Source organism: Nannospalax galili, unplaced genomic scaffold, assembly GCF_000622305.1.
Source record: "Nannospalax galili isolate Female #2095 unplaced genomic scaffold, S.galili_v1.0 scaffold800, whole genome shotgun sequence".
In the NCBI taxonomy this organism is placed as follows: domain Eukaryota; kingdom Metazoa; phylum Chordata; class Mammalia; order Rodentia; family Spalacidae; genus Nannospalax; species Nannospalax galili.
Window position 1 is genome coordinate 2,815,906 of NW_008347125.1, and position 19,898 is coordinate 2,835,803.

General features: G+C 43.0%; 1 protein-coding gene across 1 annotated transcript in view; it reads right to left on the reverse strand.

Annotated features, from left to right (window-relative positions):
* Positions 1-428: 428 nt before the first annotated feature.
* Positions 429-19,898, reverse strand: part of Naaa (N-acylethanolamine acid amidase) — a 28,934-nt gene continuing 9,464 nt past the window's right edge. The window contains exons 4-11 of the mRNA XM_008843533.3: positions 17,095-17,185; positions 12,477-12,553; positions 6,488-6,660; positions 6,306-6,368; positions 5,286-5,352; positions 4,681-4,709; positions 1,829-1,906; positions 429-1,035 (exon numbers count right to left, since the gene is read on the reverse strand). Coding sequence (XP_008841755.1) covers positions 1,831-1,906; positions 4,681-4,709; positions 5,286-5,352; positions 6,306-6,368; positions 6,488-6,660; positions 12,477-12,553; positions 17,095-17,185 — 576 coding nt within the window. The 3' untranslated portion in view covers positions 429-1,035; positions 1,829-1,830. The remainder of the gene's footprint in view (positions 1,036-1,828; positions 1,907-4,680; positions 4,710-5,285; positions 5,353-6,305; positions 6,369-6,487; positions 6,661-12,476; positions 12,554-17,094; positions 17,186-19,898) is intronic.

The window sequence follows — 19,898 nt, forward strand, 5'->3', positions numbered from 1 at the left end:
CCAGAGAAGGAATTGGGTTGGTCTGGATGCAAAGGATCAGGAAGCAGTGGTGGTCCTCCAGGTTCTGGGGTGCCAAGACAATGAATGGGACAGGACCCAGGCTAGGAGGAAAGATGGGCAGGGGAGATGGGAGGGTGAATGAGGTAGGGGAGTCAAGGCGGAGGACATGGGTCTGTGGGTTGGAGAGAAGCCTGCGGGTCGTGCAGTCCCAGGGAAGCAGAGGGAGGTCCCAGCTCATAATTTTTAAAAGTACTAAGAAAGCAGTTTTTTTTTTTGTAAAAAATTATTTTTTAAAAATTCATTAGAAACAGTATAAAATTAAGAATATCATGGAAATATGAAATCACAGGTCAGACTAACACATCTTTGAATAAGCTCTATCCAAACTACTGTTTTCTACTTCTTAAGAGGAAATGTTTTTTATTATGTGTGGGGGGGGGGCGGGTGCTAGGGACAGAACCTGGGGCCTCATACTTGCTGAGCAAGTTCTCTGACACTGAGCTACACCCCTAGGCTTAGAAGAAACTTTAAAATTTAATTTATTTATTTTTATTTTATGTGTGTGTTTGCCTGCTTGAATGTAAATGTATTGAGTGCAATGCCCTCAGAGACCAGTAGAGGGTGGCAGGTCCCCTAGAGTGGAAGTTACAGATGGTTTGAGCCACAGTGTTGGTTCTAAGAACTGAATCTAAGTCCTCTGCAGGAATAGCCAGTGTCCTTAACCACTGAGTTGTCTTTGCAATGGAAAAGCAGAAGAATGAACAATAAATCACTAGAAACTGAGAATAAAGTCCAGGAATACAGCCTGACCTCTGACCAATTATCTTTGTGTTGTTCAAGCCAGGGTGGATTCTTAATAAGGATCAAACGGACCAGAAGGGTGCAAGACAACAGCTTCTCCCCACTTCATCCAAATCCACAAGACTGAAAAGCTGAATGAGGAAGGAGTCTGTACTGTGCAGAAAACAATACAATACTTTCACTTAGTTTTTTTTTTTAAGTGCAGCTCCTCAACAATTTCATTTAAAAGGTCATCTGTAAGAGAAGAAAAAAAAATACATGTATTTAATTCAAATGGTGATGTTTCTACATTCCCATGATAAAGATTGACCATACCATCAGGCCAGGTTTACAAACTCCAGAGACCTTGGCAGGAGCCTGGGGCCCAGCAATAGGTGCTGCCCAGAGTCTGAGTCAGGGGCAACAGGAGGGAGGCCTCTGCCTTCAACCTTCCCCCATCCCCCTCACCCCAGTGAAAGGTTCACAAGAACCTGAAACAACAAGTGTCCTTTACTTTTAGATTCTGTCTTCTGAAGCTACAGTTACTGGGTCTCACTATGACTCTGGGGACACATAGGTGTCCTATGTATTTGTCCCCTCTGTGGGCCCTGACAGCAAGATTTAAGAAGTAACAGGCAGAGGCACTGGGTGATTTCAGTGTCATATGAACTCTTTAAAACAAAATACCTAATGGAGGCTGGGCATGGTGACGCATGCCTTTAGTTCAAACACTTGGGAGGCAGAGGCAAGCAGAACACTGAGTTCGAGGCCAACCTGGTCTACATAGTGAGTTCCAGGACAGCTGGGGCTACAGGGAGACCCTGTCTCAAAAAGACCAAAAATAATAAATAAATAAATAAGTAAATAAATAAATAAATAAATAAATAAAAAAAATACAATACCTACTGATAACAATCATATGCCAAACCCTTGTTAGAAAATATGTACATTTAAGTCTTAAGGAGTAAAATCAGCACCCACCACCCAACCCAAACAGTGACAAACTGGCAAATCTTTCACAGCTCGAAGGCGTCAGTCCTCTGCTTACCTTCAGCTCAGGTTTCTGATCCTAGTCATGTACTTGTCAGGGTCAGCAGCGCTCATCACTGTAGTATAAATTGTGTAGCTGAAAATAGCAAGACAAATTATTATACGTATCACTTTCCTTAATAGTTCAAAGGGGATAAATATGAAGCCCTTCCTGTCTCTTGAGATCTAGGACAAGAATTCGAAGAGGCCCACACGTCAGAATGGTTAAAATACATATAAATCAAGACGTCAAAATGGTTTTTCCTCCTATTTTGACAAGCCGGAGGAAAGCCAAGTAGGACTTTTTAAATCGGACTCCTCAAAGCTTCCTGCTGTAGTAGTGACAGCTACCCCTAATGTGCCTCCCATTCCTGGGCCCACCTCTAGAGAGGACACTGCCTATTCAGCTTTGCTGCCATGGTGACAGGGAACCGCCAGCTTCCTGCACAGCTTCCTCCCAGGCTGAACTAAATGTCCCACAGCCCTTTACCTTAGAAAAGTGTGTGAGTTAAATCTCAGGCCAGGGAAATCCTAGCTCACAGACTGCTACTATCAAGTACACTTTAAAAAATAAAAAATAAGGGCTAGAGAGATGGCTTAGCAGTGGAGGGCATTGGCTGCCCTTGTAGAGAACCTAGATTTGATTCCCAGCACCCACATGGCTGCTGACAACCATTTGTAACTACAGTTCCAGGGGAATGTGATACTCTCTTCTGACTTCCAAGGGCATTGCATGACACGGATGCACTTACATACATGCAGGCAATATACTCATACACATAAACAATAAAAATAAGAAAATATTTTAAAAATCAAAAATAAATACATAAAGGGAGAAACACTAACAACAAGTTGCCTGTAGAAGAAGGAAGAGCCTGGGAACAGGTAGCAGAAACTCTTTGGGAAGAGAAAGGAAAGCAGTGTGCCAAAAGTTGAGTTCTAAGAGGGAATTCATGAACTCATGAAAGTTCATCGAGAGGACAGTCTCAGACTGAGGGGGTGAACACATCACTCACTGCCCACCTCCTTGTGGGTCTCCTGATTCCCTTTAGCTTTCGTTTTCTTTATGAATTTCTCACGGGAGCCGTGCTGTATGCACCTGCCCCCTTCCTCTCGCCTTGAGACTTGGTTTTGTTCGGTGCTGCGTCCATAGCACCTATAACACCTGACCACAGGAGCAAGGATCCCTGGGGAGCCGGGGTGTGCGGGGAGGTTATAACAGGCTCTGAGAAGCCATTTTTGCTTAACAACAACTAATGCTGACTCCTCACTTGGGCCCATAAAGTAACTGAAAACAGGATAAAGTTTGGCATCTCTGCCTTCATTTTGCATCTGTGTCCTTTGCTTGGGTCACCTGTTCACCTCCGCACACAGGCATGTTAATCCAGCAAGGAGTGTCTATCCAGAAATTGCTGATACCTGAACTATCTCAACCCCTTTCAAGGCTAAGGACACAAAGATATGAGTAACAGCAGCATCTTGCTGTCAGGTTTTTACAATGTCCTGATCCAGACCCCTACAAAACACCCATAAACCTGCAGTCCTTGGATTCTAGGAACAATAAAGCCTTCCAGGATAGATCAGCCCCCAAGGTGAGAGATATTATCTATGATGATCACGCTGTACCCAGAGCACAGTTATCGCCTGAGAAGCAGTCCACCTCCTCTAGCAATAAAGACTTCTTGTGACCACCTTTCAGAACAAGTTCTGCAACAGTGATCAACCAGTACCTGGGCCACGACTGCTTAATTACACATATCTCCTCCTCCACCCCAATTCTTCCTTTCTAAACAGAAAGCTCAGATCAGGACCTGAAAAATTACCTTAGGGGAGTGGTGGTGCACACCTTTAGTCCCAGCACTCGGGAGGCAGAGGCAGGTGGATCACTGTGAGTTCAAGATCAGCCTGGTCTACACAACAAGTTCCAGGCCAGCTGAAGGTACAGAGAGAGCCTGTTTCAAAAAAATGCACACATACACACAAAAAAATGACCTTAGGATCACTTGACCCTTTATTTGTTCCTCTTCCCAACATCATTAATTCTGCTTTTCAGAATTAATTTCTTGCTCCCCCGCCAGCCGATATGCTTCTCTTTAATTGGCATAGTAACACTGGTAATGTAATACCCCAAGCTCCTCCATTTTGTTTAACTGGTCAATCATCTGGTCATAAGACCACCCCTAGGAAGGCGGGCTCACTTTATGTTATGCTAAAAGGATGGGCGGAATACCTGGTGTATTAATGAGATAATGAACTTTTCCTGCCTAGAATTCCACCTAGCCCAGAACTTCCGAACCAGCTACAGTCATGTAGTCTGTGAGCCTTCCTGCTTTTCTGAATTCTTGCCTTTGCTTCTACATATCCCTTTTCTAAACATGCTTTCTTTAAGGCTGTGGGCTGCCCCTGGCATCTCATATTTCTTTACTTTCTCTAAAACTTCCTTCCCAGCCATGTGGCTGCCAGTCAGTCACATGTCCAACCCCCATGCAGGCTTTAAACCTGTATGGTTTCATGGCTTTCCTTCCTTCTCCCCTCCATCCTCCACCCCGCCAGTGTGCCTGCCCTGAGGACTTTTCTTTAAAATACTAATGAAATTGTAAAAGCTTAAATCTTGTACCAAGCGCTTTGCTTTTTGGACTTTACCTTTAAAAAGCTCCCAGCTCCTCCCATTTAGGGCAGCATTCCCTAAATTGGCTAGCTAAATAGATTCGGCTGATTTGGAACTTTTTGAGTCTGAGTGGTCTTTCCCGGTGGTCCTGAACTCCGCAACAGTAGCTGAGCCTAACTTTGGGGGCTGCTAGACCAGGGCTTTTGCTCTGAAATTCCAGTTCTTGGGAAAAAATGAACAGTTGTGTTTAAAATGCAACTTACTTATTATAAACAGGAACCACTGATAAAACCTGCATAGGAAAAAAAATTACAAAACTATTAAAGGGTCAAAGAAATACTTGTAGAATATACATAAGAATATATAACCACTAGGCCTGTGAGATGGCTCAAGGTTAAAGGTGCTTGTCACCAAGTCGGAAGACCTGAGTTTGAGCCGCAGAATCCACATGGTAGGAGAGAGCCAATTTCTACAATGTCTCCGCCCCTCACATATGCACTATGGCATTCCCTTCTCTCCAAATTAATAATTAATTAATTAAATGTTAAAGAGTATAACAAGCTAACACTTCATAGCACCTTGGTGTAGTACCTCAGAATGGTTGTTATAGATTTTTAAAGTCTTGCTTTTCCTTTAAAACAATGACACATCACAACTATGCTCATTTATTTTTTAATATGAAAAATTTAGGTGAAGATAGACACTCTAACCTGTACAGAATCAAATTCTGAAAATATTATGTGATTTTAAAAAATGTTTTCGATCATACAAAACTTTTACTGCAACATTCTGCTTGATTTCAGAGAATTTTTCATTACCATTAGGATACCAAACACCCCAAGTAAGCAGGGAATGGAGCGAGAGTTACCTGGAAAAGGGCCTCCAGGCTGAGGTTTGCCTGCCCTGTGGTGTTTAGGGCTTTGATGGCAGGTGTTCTGTAAGGACAAAGGTAAAAAGTTTGCTGGGCACTTCAGGAAATCCTGACTCTTATCAGCTGTCATTTGGAGAGGCATAACCCATGGCCCAGCCTCCCTTTCCTCAAAACAGATTCTGATTCCTGGCCATGTTCCCTGCTTCAGCTGGGTCTCACCATTCAATTGGATGACCTGGTGATCAAGGAAGTTGGAATCCTTGCTGCAGAAATGAATCACTGCCACCCAACACATGATAAAGTTTAGTGAAATATACAACTTCTCATTTTTAGGGGACCAATTTGTAATAGGACTTCCACAATTAGAAAGGACAATGTGAGTCTGGAGGGATGGCTCAGTGGTTAAGAGCACTGGATATTCTTGCAGAAGACCCGAGTTGGAATTCCAGCACCCACATGGCAGCTAACAACCTTCGTTAATTTCAGTTCTTGGGATCCGATGCCCTCGTCTGTCCTCCTTGGGTGCTGCATGACACGGTACACTTACACACATGCAGGCAATACACTCACTCATGGTGAGTTTTAGAGCTCCTCACCCTGAGGTCAGGGTCAACTGCATCCTTTCAACCCCACCAGAGAGGCGCTCCCCAAAGCCCTCCTCCACACACTGTGCCCTCTACCCTGTCTGGGCCCTGGTGAGGGGGGCAGGCATATTTTCTGGAAGGGCACAGCACCTGTAGGTCTCTTCTTTCCCTGTTGTAGGAAGAAGACAGTCTCCTGACTACCAGAAGACATCAGGATTGTGAAAAGTGTTTAGAAATCTACCTTTGGGGCTGGGTATGGTGGCTTATGTCTATAATCCCAGTACTGGGGAGGCTGAGGCAGGAGGAACATTCTGAGTTTGAGGCCAGCTCAGACTACATGATGAATTTTAGGCTAGCCTGGGCTACAGAATAAGATGTTGCCTCAAAAAAACAAAAAGAAAAGAAACAATCAGAAAACAACAAAGGCTTCTACCTTCGGTCATCCCTCTTGGGTACTGGCTTCCAGTGGTCATAATTTGTCTCAACTCGGAACCACCTACAACAGAGTACAACATCTTATCTTACCCAAGGTCATTCAGAATAGTAAATTGTAAAAGAATTCATGCTTTAGCAAATAAAATACCAATTTGATGAAGACACTTCAGTTCTACTCACGCTCCATTCAAGGGATCAAGAGGCCAGATATCTGCTGGGCCACCTCTGTTCCTGGTGATGACAACTCCCTCCTGGGGTGCTGTACCACCAACAATATAATAAACATCAGCAATGAGGGGAGTCTTGGCCAGTTTGTAAACAGCTGCTTCAAAGTCTTCTGAGTCACTCAAGGTCTGAACAAAAAGACAAACCATCATTGGCAACACTGTCCAAGGGAACCACCCACACTGAAGGACAAACAGTCCAAAGAACATTCTCCTTCTATTAAGCCATAGCTGGATCCTACTGTCATGGGGGCTCCTGAGAGGGAAAAAAACCTCAGCTTTGGCAGGGATTTTTCCAGAAAAGCTAGAACTGTCACCAAGTCCTAGGCTGACCTCACCAAACACAGGCTGCATGATTTTCAGACAGTCTGTGTTTCTCGATTCATTTGTTCTCCGCACAGCCCCTTCTTGAATACTGCTTTGTGATAGGCACTGTGCGAAGTAGGGTTATCACCTGGTTCTTAACCACCACAAACTTCCCAAGAAGACAGAGGCAATGATGACACCAGGTAAGTGTTAGGAATGATGGAAGTCACGGCAGGGGAGCTATCCTCTTCTAGGATACCAGCACAAGAGCCAAGTGCCAAGGTACAGACGGGAGCTAGACTGTGGAAATGGTGGCTGCAGGGTGTGGAATAAGCATGCAACTCAGTGGGTCAGTGGACTCAACTGGCAAAGGCTTGGGCTGAAAGAACGGGAAGCTTGACTGAAGTCTAGAAGACCTGCAAAGGTTTGAGATGTGGACAGTGAAGTGGTCGCCTTCTAACTCCTCACTTCCACTTGTGCTCCTTCACCCAGCTGATCTGCTCAAGAACTCTGCATCAGGGACCTGACCTGCCTCTCCTCCTTCACAGTCGCCACTTTCTGAAAGTTCATTTTATACTCACCATCCTAAGATGCACTGTGAAGGGTGGGGATGGGGAAGTGGTCAAGAAACAACAATTCAAAACTGGTGTCAGCAAAGGCTCCATCATGTGGCCCACAAGCCACAAGGCCACAGCAAGGGTTTGTTATTTCCCTTGGCCATATACATATGAACTATTTTTATTTATTTTATATTACTTACATTTAGTGTGTGTGTGTGTGTGTGTGTGTGTGTGTGCGTGCACAGATGTGGGTGCCATGGTGTACACATAGAAGTCAGAGGACAACTTACAGGAGCAGGTCCTCTGCTTCCATCATGTGGGTTCTAGGAACTGAATTCAGGTTATGAGGTTTGGCAGCAAGCACCTTTACCCACTGAGCCATCTCACCAGCCCTTGAGTGAGATATTTTGACTTCACTTGGTTTGTTCAGAACTTAGTGGAATTATAAAGCGAGGTTGTAGGAGTAATAGAATATTTGTCGAATTATATTGTCTATACCAATTATTGTAAAAAAAAATTCATTGTCTCTCACAAAGTTCTGTGAGAACAAGCAAAAGAACATTAATAAGAAACTGGGAAGGTGTGATGACTAATTTCATCTGGGTGATAGTCAGGGAAGACAAGTGCCTGTGTGTCTCAGGAGATGGAGGGGAATGGTGTAAGTGCCAATGGGCACAGGGCTTCCTTCCGGAAAATGGAAATACTGTAAACTTGGCTGTGATGACAGCTACACAATCTGTGGCCACATGGAAACCCAGTTAGCTTTTCACTTAAAATAAGAGTTACTGGGGCTGGAGAGATGGCTCAACCGTTAAGAGCACTGACTGCTCTTGCTGAGAACCTGGGTTCAGTTCCCAGCACTCATATGGCAGCTAACAACTGTCTGTAACTCCATTTCCAGGGAATCTGATGCCCTCTTTTGATCTCTGTATTGTATGACATGGGTGCATGTATACACATGCAGGTAATACACTCATTAGATAAAACAAAAATAATATTATTTTAAAAATAATAAGTAATTATTATTTTGTTTCTCCTCAAATAATAAGATCCAGCCATTCCAATCTTAGGTGTTTCCCTCACTAAAATGGAATGAATCACATACCCTCACAAGAAGATTTATACAAGAATTCCCATAACATCCTTTGATACCCCTGACTGGAAACACTCTAATGGCTATCAATAGACAAATAGATGATTTGTGGCATATTCATACAACTGGATATTCTTCAGGAATGAAATGGAATGTGATGGGGTTGTGGGTGGCTCAGTAGGAGAGCACTTGTCCAGCATGTGTGAGGTGGTGGGTTTGATCCCCAGCACTGCCCGAGGGGTAAAAACAATGGAACGAGCTAGTGATATGAACAACACAGCTGAGCATGACAGACATGATGAGTGAAAGGCAGAGCCCACAGTCCATGTTTCATGTAAAGGAATTCTACTACAGGCATGACTTTCTGATGGCGACAGATGTCAAAGAATAGCAACCTGGGGCAGTCAGGTAGTGGGGTGGAGTGGGGCAGGAGTTGGAATTGAGTGGAAAGAAACAGCGGGGAAAATCCCATGGACTTGGAAATCTTCTGTACCTTGATTAGTTGGAGACTATATGGATAACTGGGTTTGCACAACTGCCAAAAGATAATAAACTTTTTTTTTTGGTCTTTTTGAGACAGGGTCTCCCTGTAGCCCCAGCTGGCCTGACTCACTATGTAGACCAGGCTGGCCTCGAACTCACAGAGATCCGCCTGCCTCTGCCTCCAAGTGCTGGGATTAAAGGCATGTACCACCGTGCCTAGCTCAAGACATTAAACTCTTAAGATCTGTGCATTTTACTATGTGTAAATTTAAAGGTAATTTTTTTTCATTAAACACAGCTTTACTACACATTATTATTTATTTTTCCTCAATTAAATAAGATTCAGCCATTCCAATCTTAGGTGTTTCCATCACTGAAATGGATGAAATGGACACATACCCTCACAAGAAGATTTATACAAGAATTCCCACATCATCCTTTAATACCTCTGACTGGAACACTAACTGTTTCTCATAGATCAAGGTCAAGTTCCTAAGATAACCTTAGCCCCTTTAAAGACTGAGAAAACTCAAGTCTGTTAAAAGAGCTAGCACCTGCAGGTAAATGGATGGAACTAGAAACTGTTATACTAAGTGAAGTAACACAGACTCAGAAAAACAAAAGCCATATGTTCTGCCTCATTTGTGGATCCTAGCACCAAATCCTTATATGTAAGTATATACCCTGATGTAACTGCAGGAACCAGGAAAATGGAAGAGAACCAGGGAGGTAAAGGAAAAGAAGGAACCCAAGCAAGAAGAACAGTAGGGGACAGGTGTTACTAAGGGAGGAATGCGTAAAATGGGGGTAGTTAAATGGGAGGGGGAGAGGAAGGACTATACAAGGAACTATGGAGGAAGAAGGAACTCAAGAGAGGTAGGACCATAGCAGACAGGATGGGGAAAATGGGAACAGCCTAAATGGGGATAGCGGGGAGGGAGGATAAGACAGAGAGAGAGAGAGAGAGAGAGAGAGAGAGAGAGAGAGAGAGAGAGAGAGAGAGAGAGAGAGAGAGAGAGAGAGAGAGAGAGAGAGAGAGAGAGAGAGAGAGAGAGAGAGGAGATAAATAGTGCCTAGCTAGTATAAAAAAGAGGGAATTTTATTAGTCCAAAAACCTACTGAAAAATTACACATACAATATCTCTAAGTGAGTATATGTGTATAGCTAAAGGCTAGATAACAAGAGACAGTACCAGCTAGGAGAAACCTTCCTTTGAGTTGTTGGCCAGGGTAGTTCAAGAGACTTCCAAAATTACACAGGCTATTGCCATAGCCCTTGATTGCCTCCCAGAGCTTGAAGGTAAGACCCTATTGCTGAAGACAGGACATATTCCAGACATAGGATTTGGAGCAATGGAGCAGGAAATGACCTGGAAGCCACCTCCCCTGAAGACTAGCTCTCATAGCTTTGGAGAGCTCTATGCAAGCTGGTAAGGGAGAACATCAATTGGTGGTCCAACCTCAGCTTCAAGGCCTAAAAACCATTATCAATGACCAGCACAGCAAACGACACTGGTGTTGTAGTGGCACTTTTACCTTGGGGGTAATTAATCAACAGCTACCTAATTGGACTTAAAGCCCACTCAATGGGAGAAAACTTATGTGTGGTACTGTAAACCTAGGCAAATACACATAGCTGGAGAAGTCACAGATCTTAAAGACAACCCCAAGGCTGTCACATTCCTAGACAAATATAATTTCTTACTATGTGCAAAATATGGATCCTTAAATTTACAGACAAGTATCCCAGTCCCCCTCATAAAAGAAGCTTCTTTTTCAACAGACAGAGATTATTAGTTCCACAACTGGTCACATACATATTGTCTGAATTGCCCAAGCCTAATTGGCACATCTAGAATGCAACCTCTGTACACCTAAGGCTCATGGGCCACAGAACAAGGGATGAAGAGAACACAAATGCATTTTCAATTCTTATCAATGAAGCTCTCCCTTGCAACAGAGGGCCAGGAAAACAAAAGGTCACAAATGGCCAAAACATAGAGAATAAAAGTCTGCAGAGTGTGGGTCCTTGGACAGAACTCCAATATTAAAATCCATCCACCCAGGGCTCAGGGCTCATTGTGGAAGAGGGGGCAGAAAGATTGTAAGAGCCAGGGAGGAGATGCATGACCATAAGGAAAGAAATAGAGTCCAGCTCCTGGGAACCTGCTCATATGATTGTATGGCAATAGTGTCAGCATACACAAGTTCCATGCAAAACTCTAGATAAGCTGACTAAACCTCAGTGGATGAACTTGCACTGAGGGATGTCTAGGGACACTAACTAGACATGATAGGCCTTAACATAAATGACAGAATGTATGAATTCGAGTGGAGGGGACTATAGGATGGGGGTCAATGGAGAAAGGGGGTATAAAGATGATTAAGATGCTCTGTATGCCAACCCTTCCCCCATAATTTAGGAGCATGGTGGCACATGCCTTGAATCCCAGCACTTGGGAGGCAGAAGCAGGTGGATCTCTTTGGGTCTGAGGCCAGCCTGGTCTACATAGCAAGTTCCAGGTCAGTTGGGGCTATAAAAAAAAAAACAAAAAAACAACAACAACAAAAAAAACGGCTAGCACCTGAAAATAGAGCCCAGCTTCATTCAGCAAGTCAGATAGCAGCCCTGGCAGGCTTCACAGGCACCTAACCCTTTTTGCTGTTTGTAGCTTGTCTCTTCCCTGAGTGTTTAAGTCTCTATTTACCCGCTTCCTTCTTTATTCTTTGAAATACCCAGATCCATCTGCACAAATCAGAGCTGAGCTCAGCTCACACTGGACTCTTTTTTATTTAATTTTTACAAAAACTTTATTGAGAATTTCATACATGCATATAAGGTGCTTTGATCAAATCCATGCCCACTCCCTCTCCTCCAACATTCCCCCCTCTGAAGAGGTAACCCTAAAATCTTTTAAGGATTAGATACAAGCTCCCTAATACCTCTGACAATTTTGGCCTTTGGAACAGAGTATGTTGCTAACAGGCCCAAGGACATTTTGACTTTTAGTCAAGAAACTGGCTACATTTATTTTTATTTTATGTGTACAAGTGTATTGCCTGCATGTATGTGAGTGCATCCATGTTGTGCAATGCCTCAGAGATCAGAAGAGGTTATCAGATTCCCCTGGAACTGGAATTAATGGATGGTTCTTAACTGCCATGTGGGTGCTGGGAATTGAACCTCTGCAAGAGTAGTCCGTGCTCTTAACCGCTGAGCCATCCTTCAGCTCCCACACTGGACTCTTGTCCTGATTGCAGCAACACGTTACCAATTAAAACCTTTCTACATTTCTTTGCTACTTTGAACTCATACCCAGCTCTGTTTATCATTGATGTTTACTATTAAAAGGCATACACATTTTGCAAACAATTAGATGCTTATTACATCTAGAACATCTTCCATTAAAGCAATATTGTTAAATGGCATAGAGCCTTGCAATGTGGTCATTCAGGTTTAGATGAGGCTTGGGTAAGGTGGACTTAATGCTAGATCTACTCACCTTGCGGACAAGCCAGCTGATCAGAAAGTGTCCCTGAGAAAGGGCAGCGATGGCATTCTCCCACCACCAGCCTTTATCTGCAGGGGTGGAGACGGAACAGTAAGCTTGTGGGCCGAGCACGTTTAAAAAATACTTTATTATTTTTATGTTATGTGTATGAGTGTATTGTCTGTATGTGTGTAACTGCACCCGTGCCATGCAATGCCCACAGAGGTCAGAAGAGGATGTCAGATCTGGAACTGGAGTTAGGATGGTTGTTAGCCACCATGTGGTGCTGGGAATTGAACCCCAGTCCTCTGCAAGAGCAGCCAGTGCTCTTAACTGCTGACCCATCTCTCCAGCCTCCCCCAATTTACATTTTTTTAAAATAATTTTTTAATTATAAAAGTTTGTATCACATTTACTTAGTGAGTAAGTGGGACGGGTGCATGAATGTACATAGAGGTCAGAGAACTTTCAGGAGTCCATTCTTTACTTCCACCATGTGGGTCTCAGGGATCAAACTCAGATCATCAGGCTTAACAGCAAACATCTTTACCCACTGAGTCATCTCTTGTTTCTTTCTCATATTATCAGCTAGTGGGGGAGAAAATTTGGTTAATGAGGAATGATTTTAGTAGCATCCTGATTTCAAAAATTAAGATTGAATATTTTTAAGTTATTTATTTTGCATGTGTGTGTGTGTGTGTGTGTGAGAGAGAGAGAGAGAGAGAGAGAGAGAGAGAGAGAGAGAGAGAGAATGTGAGTGAACATGTGCCATGGTGTGTGTGCAGAGGTCAGAGAACAACTTAAGGGAGTGGGTTCTCTCCTTCCACCGTGAGAGTCCTAGGATTAAACTCAGGTCATCAGGCTTGGTAACAAGAGCCTTTTATTGGCTGAGCCATTTGCTGGCACTAACAACCATAAAAATATCATATACATATGTGAGTGTATACATATATAAAATGAATATGGATATTTTTAAAGTAAGCAAAAATATGCATTCACTGACTTTTTTATATTTATTATTTTTATTTTATGTGTATGATTATATTGCCTGCATGTAGGTGCAGGTGCACCTGTGCCATGCAGTGCCCATGGAGACCAGAAGAGGGAGTTGGATCCCCTGGAACTGGAGTTACAGATGATTCTTAGTCGCTGTGTGGGTGCTGGAATTGAACTTGGGTCCTCTGCAAGAGCAGCCAGTGCTCTTAACCGCTAAGCCATCTCACTACCACCTCCCTCCTTTATTTTGAGACAGGGTCTTCCTATATAGGTTGGCTGACTTACAACTTGAGATTCTCCCATCTCAGTGACTGAGTGTTGGGACAACAGATGTGTGCCACCATGCCCAGCTTCCATCAAGTTTTGAAAAGAGAATCTACACAATAATGATTATGCTAGAAGAAATTATTGTGCTAATTACTCAGGCAAAATACAATTATGTTCCTTTTAAGAAAAGCTGTTCAGTAAGTATTAGGAGGAATGTAGAGAACTTATATCTTTCTGACATATTTTTAATAAGTTTAAGTATGACAGTATTTCATTAAATTTGCATGTTGCAGACTTAGTTATTTTAAACTGTTCAGATCTGGGGTTCTAATAATCAGGTTACAATTTTATTGCAAACAATTTGATTCACAAAATGATGGAATCAAAGCCTGTCATTTTAAATAAATATTCACATTTGCAGACATCGTACTAAAAATTAGCATTGTCATGGGGCTGGAGAGATGGCTCAGCAGATAAAAGCACTTGCTACTCTTGAAGAGAACCTGGGTTCAATTCCCAGCACCATCATGGTAGCTAACAACTGTCCGTAACTCCAGTTCCAGGGGAATCCAACACCCTCTTCTGATGTCCATGGGCATTGCATAACACAGGTGCACTTATATGCATGCAGGCATTACACTAATACACATAAAATAATAAGGGGCTGGAGAGATGGCTCAGCGGTTAAGAACACTGGTTGTTCTTGCAGAAGACCTGGGTTCAAATCCCAGCACCCACATGGCAGCTAACAACTGTCCATAACTCCATTTCCAGGGGATCCGACAGCCTCTTCTGTCCTCTGCAGGCATCACATGACACGGGTGCAATACACGCATATACATAAAATAAAAATAATAAATAAAATATTTAAATATAATAAAATATTTTTTTAAAAAAAGACTTATTCATGGCTGATTTTGAGAAACGTTAAGTAAATACAGGATAAAAAGCTGACTACTCCCAGGCATGGTGGCGCAGGCCTTTGATCCCAGCACTTGGGAGGCAGAGGCAGGCAGATCTCTGTGAGTTCAAGGTAAACCTAGTCTACATAGTAAGTTCCAGAACAGCTGGGGCTACAGGGAGACCCTGTCTCAAAAAGACAAAAAAACAAAACAAAACAAAAAACTGACTACTGTGGTTGTGGATGTGGATATGTTGATACACACAAGCTGTGCATGCACACACACACAGATACATATACACAGTAGGTTCACATTTTCCTGGTTAGGTATAATGCTTAAAGATAAGAATAAACCTAGGGCTGGGTGTGGTGGTGCACACTTTTAATTCCAGCACTCCAGAGGCAGAGGCAGGGGGATCTCTGTGAGGCTGAGATCAGCCTGATCTATGTATTAAGTTCTAGGTCAGCCAGGGCTACATAGTGAGACCCTGTCTCAAAAAAAACAAAACCAAGACAAAACAAAGAAAGGAAGGAAGGAAAGGAAGAGAAAGGGGAAGGGGAAGGGAAAGAAGGAAGAAACAAAAATAACAGGGGCTGAAGAGGTGGCTCAGAGGTTAAGAGCACTGGCTGCTCCTGTAGAGGATCTGGGTTCAGTCCCCACTACCCACATGGCAGCTAACAACTGTCCATAACTCCAGTTACAGGGCATCTGATGCCCTCTGTTGGCTTCTATAGGCATTACAGTACATGAGTGTACTTGCATTCATGCAGACAAAATTCTCATACAAATAAATAAATAAATAAATAAATAAATCAATAAATAAATTAGAAAAATAAATACCTATCAGCTTAAGGAAAGGAGCATTTATGAAAGAAAGAAAGAAAGAAAGAAAGAAAGAAAGAAAGAAAGAAAGAAAACCTGTCCAGGGCTAGTGAGAAGGCTCATCGGATAAAGGCACCAGCAGTCAAATCTGATGACTTGAGTTTGATCCCCAAGACCCCACATGGTGGAAGGAGAGAATTGATTCCTTCCAAGCTGTCTTCTGACCTCCACATGTATGCCATAAAATGTGCATACACACATACACAAATAAATAAATGCAGTAAAAAAAAAATTTAAGAACAAACCTACCCAAGGAAACACTAATAACACAAAGACAAATCAGGGCCTCAGACAAGGGTTGCTTTGTGTGGAATCTTTGCTTTTCCTCAGCAGCAAAGCTCTGAGGACAGAGGCAAGAGCTTGCCTCTTTCTGGGCTTCCCACATACTGTGGAACTGAACATGGTTCCCCTGAACCTTGGGCCACAGCATAGAGTTGTCAGCAAATAGAGAAACTGGCTCAGGACCCAGGACATCAACTGAGAACCGCTTCTTCCATCTGCTAGCTGTCTTTTCATCTTGTTGCCGCAGTTTCCAACTCTGCATTGTGTATGGGGTCCCTAATATCAGCCTTGCCTGTCTCAATGAGAAAATGTGTATGAGCATGCATGGTAAACTCAACTGTTTCACAAATGTGGCATCATGGACCTCTGGATGCTGCCATAGCTCCCTCGGGGTCCTCTGACTCTATCTTACCAACATAATCCAATCTCTGCTGAACAAAGTAATAGTTAAAAAACATACATCAGGACCAGGCATGGGGGTGCTCTTGCAATTCCAGCATTCAGGAGGTTGATGCAGGATTCTGCTATCACACACACACACACACACACACACACAGAGGCACATGATCATATATGTATGATCTTTCACTTTCTGATCTAAAACTCTCCTATGGCTTTTATTCTGCTTAAAATCCAAACATTCACTGTGGCCCCGCACATGGCCGCAGCCTCTTCTGCATATCTAATGTCATTACTTCCCATTCCATGATGTAACTACATTAACTTTGCTTCATTTCTAGAATCCCCTTTTCCTTTGCTGAAAGACCACCACGATATGCCTGGTCTAGGGGAATCACATGGGTCAGGTCTTTTCTAACCCTTGACCTCTAGTAACTACCCCACCCTCCTGACCCACCTTCAGATCTTCCTTTGCTGCTTCCTTTGTAGCACTTACCACCACCTGAGATCATCATCATCGCTCACATGCCTATGTTCATCTGTCCTTGCTACAGTGGAAGTCCCTGTCCTTGGAGGTCTTCACCCACAGATGCTGCTGGGAAGTACAGGTTAGACCTCAACAAAGATTTGGTTGAAAGTGCTCAGAAGTGGGACTGGAGAGATGACTCAGCAGCTAAAAGCACTGGCTTCTCTTGCAGAGGACCCGAGTTTGGTTCCCAGGACCCACTTGGTGGCTAACAACTGTCTGAAACTTCAGTTCCAGGGGATCCAACTTCTGGTCTCTGAGGGGACTGCACACACTTAGTGCATTTACATTCATGCAGGTAAAACACTCATACAAATACACTTAAAATAAATAACTAAAAGGCAAAACAAAGAGCTCAGGAGCTTGTTTTCATTACCTCGTTCATCACCAGACACTGTAAACTTGTGGGGACTCTGCCCAGTCCATAATCCTACATAGCCAATGAAAGTGGTTCCTGTGAATGAAATCTGAAACCAAGAAAGAAGACACCATTTCACCATTCCAGCAAGATACACAGTGAAATCCTTATCTTTTCCACAATTTCCTGGATTTTTTTTTCCTTAGATGTTTCAACATAACAGAATGAAACTCTCTGAAACAGCATTCTGAGAACAAGATTTTTTGTGTGTGTATTTTAAGACAGGGTCTTCCTATAGCCCCAGCTGGTCTGGTACTCACTATGTAGAACAGGCTGGCTTCAATCTGCCTGCCTCTGCCTCCCGAGTGCTGGGACTAAAGGTGTGCACCATCATGCCTGGCTAAGAATAAGGGTTCTTAATGTTGGGGGGACCATGGACAGAACTCAGCAAGTGAAATGGATTGGGGGAAAGGTGCAGCTCTCTTCCTTCACCTCCACCTGAAACTATACTGCTAAGAAAATGAATGCACACAGTAGTGCAGCAGAAATGGCAGTGCCTGGGATTTCCTCAGGGGAAGCTGAAGGCATTTTCACATGCACAGTGCTGGCTGCAGATAACCTACGGAGTCGCTATGCTGAGGTCATGGTAGTTAGCAGACTCACTGCCAAGTCAGACTATTGAAGATTTTTTAAAGTATAATATTGAAGTGGCTATATTTCAGCAAAACTGATTTTTTTTATAACCCCTTGCATCCTGTGTGTCTATAAAACATTATTTGCCGAAAGGATCCACAAACAAAGAATTCCCATTCTGGAAGCAGCAAATAGGGTCTGATTTAGAAGCTTGCTTTAAGTTGATGACAAAAGACAAATGTTATATATTTATAAGGTCTGAGAGTCTAGGAGAAACAAGCATAACTGCTCAAATAATGATCACAGTTCAAACTGAAATATTTTGAAAGTTGTCCTACATACATCTTTCATTTACCCCAACAAATATCACCTTAAATTAAGATAACAAGCTTGTGTGAGATAGCGTTAGTGGTCAACTTGACACACCTGGTTAAAGGGAGTCTCAATTGAGTAATTATTTCCATAGGACCGGCCTGTGGCTGTGTCTGTGGGGCAGTTTCTTGATTCTTGAGTGATGTGGGAAGGCCCAGCCCACTGTGAGTGGTGCCACCCCTGGGCAGGTGGTACTGTGTTGTATAAAAAAACCAGACCAAACATGAGCCAGGGGAGCAAGCCAGTAAGCAGTTGTCCTCCATGGCCTGTGTTCCAGGTTCCTTCCCTGAGTTCCTGCCTTGACTTCCCTTGATGATGGACTGTACTTTTGTAAGCCAAATAAACCCTTTCCTCTCCAAGTTGTTTTTGGTTAGTGTTTTTATCAAAGCAATAAAAAGCTATCTAGAACAAAGCTCCAGTGATTGAAAGACACCACTGCTACTCCCAGAGGAAACCCAAACTCTAGCAACGATCTTCAATACCAGATTTTTAAATTTTTAATTAAATTTAGTTTTTATTTGTGCATATGTATGTGTCTTTGTCTTTTTAAAATATTTTATTTTATTTTTTTAAATTTTATGTGTATGAGTGTATTGCCTGCATGTAGGTAAGTGCACCTGTGTAGTGCAATGCCCATGGAGGACAGAAGAGGCCATCAGATCCCTGGGAACTGGAGTTACAGACAGTTGTTAGCTGCCATATGGATGCTGGGATTTGAACGCGGGTCTTCTGCAAGAACAACCAGTGTTCTTAACCGCTGAGCCATCTCTCCAGCCCCATATGTGTGTCTTTGTGTGAATATGCCCACGTGTGTGCAGTGTCTGCAAAGGCCAGAAGGGGGCATTGGATCCCCTGGAACTTGAGTTTGGGTGGTTGTGAGCCACCCATCATGGGTGCTGGGAACCAGACTTGAGTCCTATGCAAGAGCAGTACATGCTTTTACCCTCTAAGCCATCTCTCTAGCCCCAGATTTTATTTTTCAAGGGAGCATTTAAAACCCAGGCGACTGGAGAGATGGCTCAGTGGTTAAGAGCACTGACTGCTCTTGCAGAGGATCTGGGTTTGATTCCCAGTACCCACATGGCAGTTAACAATTGTCTGTAATTCCAGTTCCAGGGGGCCTGATGCACCCTTCTGACCTCCATGAACATTGCATGACACAGGTGTACTTACATGCATGCAGGCAATACACTCATACACATAAAACAAAAATAATAAAAAATAAAATATTTAAAACAACACGCAGTTGATACTGTTTATATGGGGTCTAACTCTAATATTTTTACATTTTGAGAAATTAAATAGACCTAGGTTGGTCTATTTAAAAATACTAAAAATATTAGTATTAAATTAGTAATCTTGTTCACTGAACTAGTATTCATCTTTGCTTCATCTGGTTGTGACCATAACTTACGGTGTTGAATTGGAAGGGACAAGGCAATGGCCTTAGTTTTCCAAGTGATCCTTTGCCCTTGACTTCCCAAGGGCTTCTGAAAGCCTCAACTCCATTCATGGCAGTGCAATGGGAGTGAATCTCCCTGCTACTAAAGGTCTTTTAGGGGCAGGAGAGATGGCTCAGTGGTTAAGAGCACCTGGTGCTCCTGAAAAGGACCTGGGTTCCATTCCAGCACCTACAGCGGGTAGCTCATAACTCCCTGGAACTCTAGTTCCATGGGATATGACACTCTTTTTTGCCTATTGAGGGCACCTGTGCACATGTGGTATACATACATACACTCAGGCCCACACAAATACACATAAAAGTTCTTTTTTAAAAAATGCTCCTTTAAATGTAATCATATGAAAGAAAAAACTGT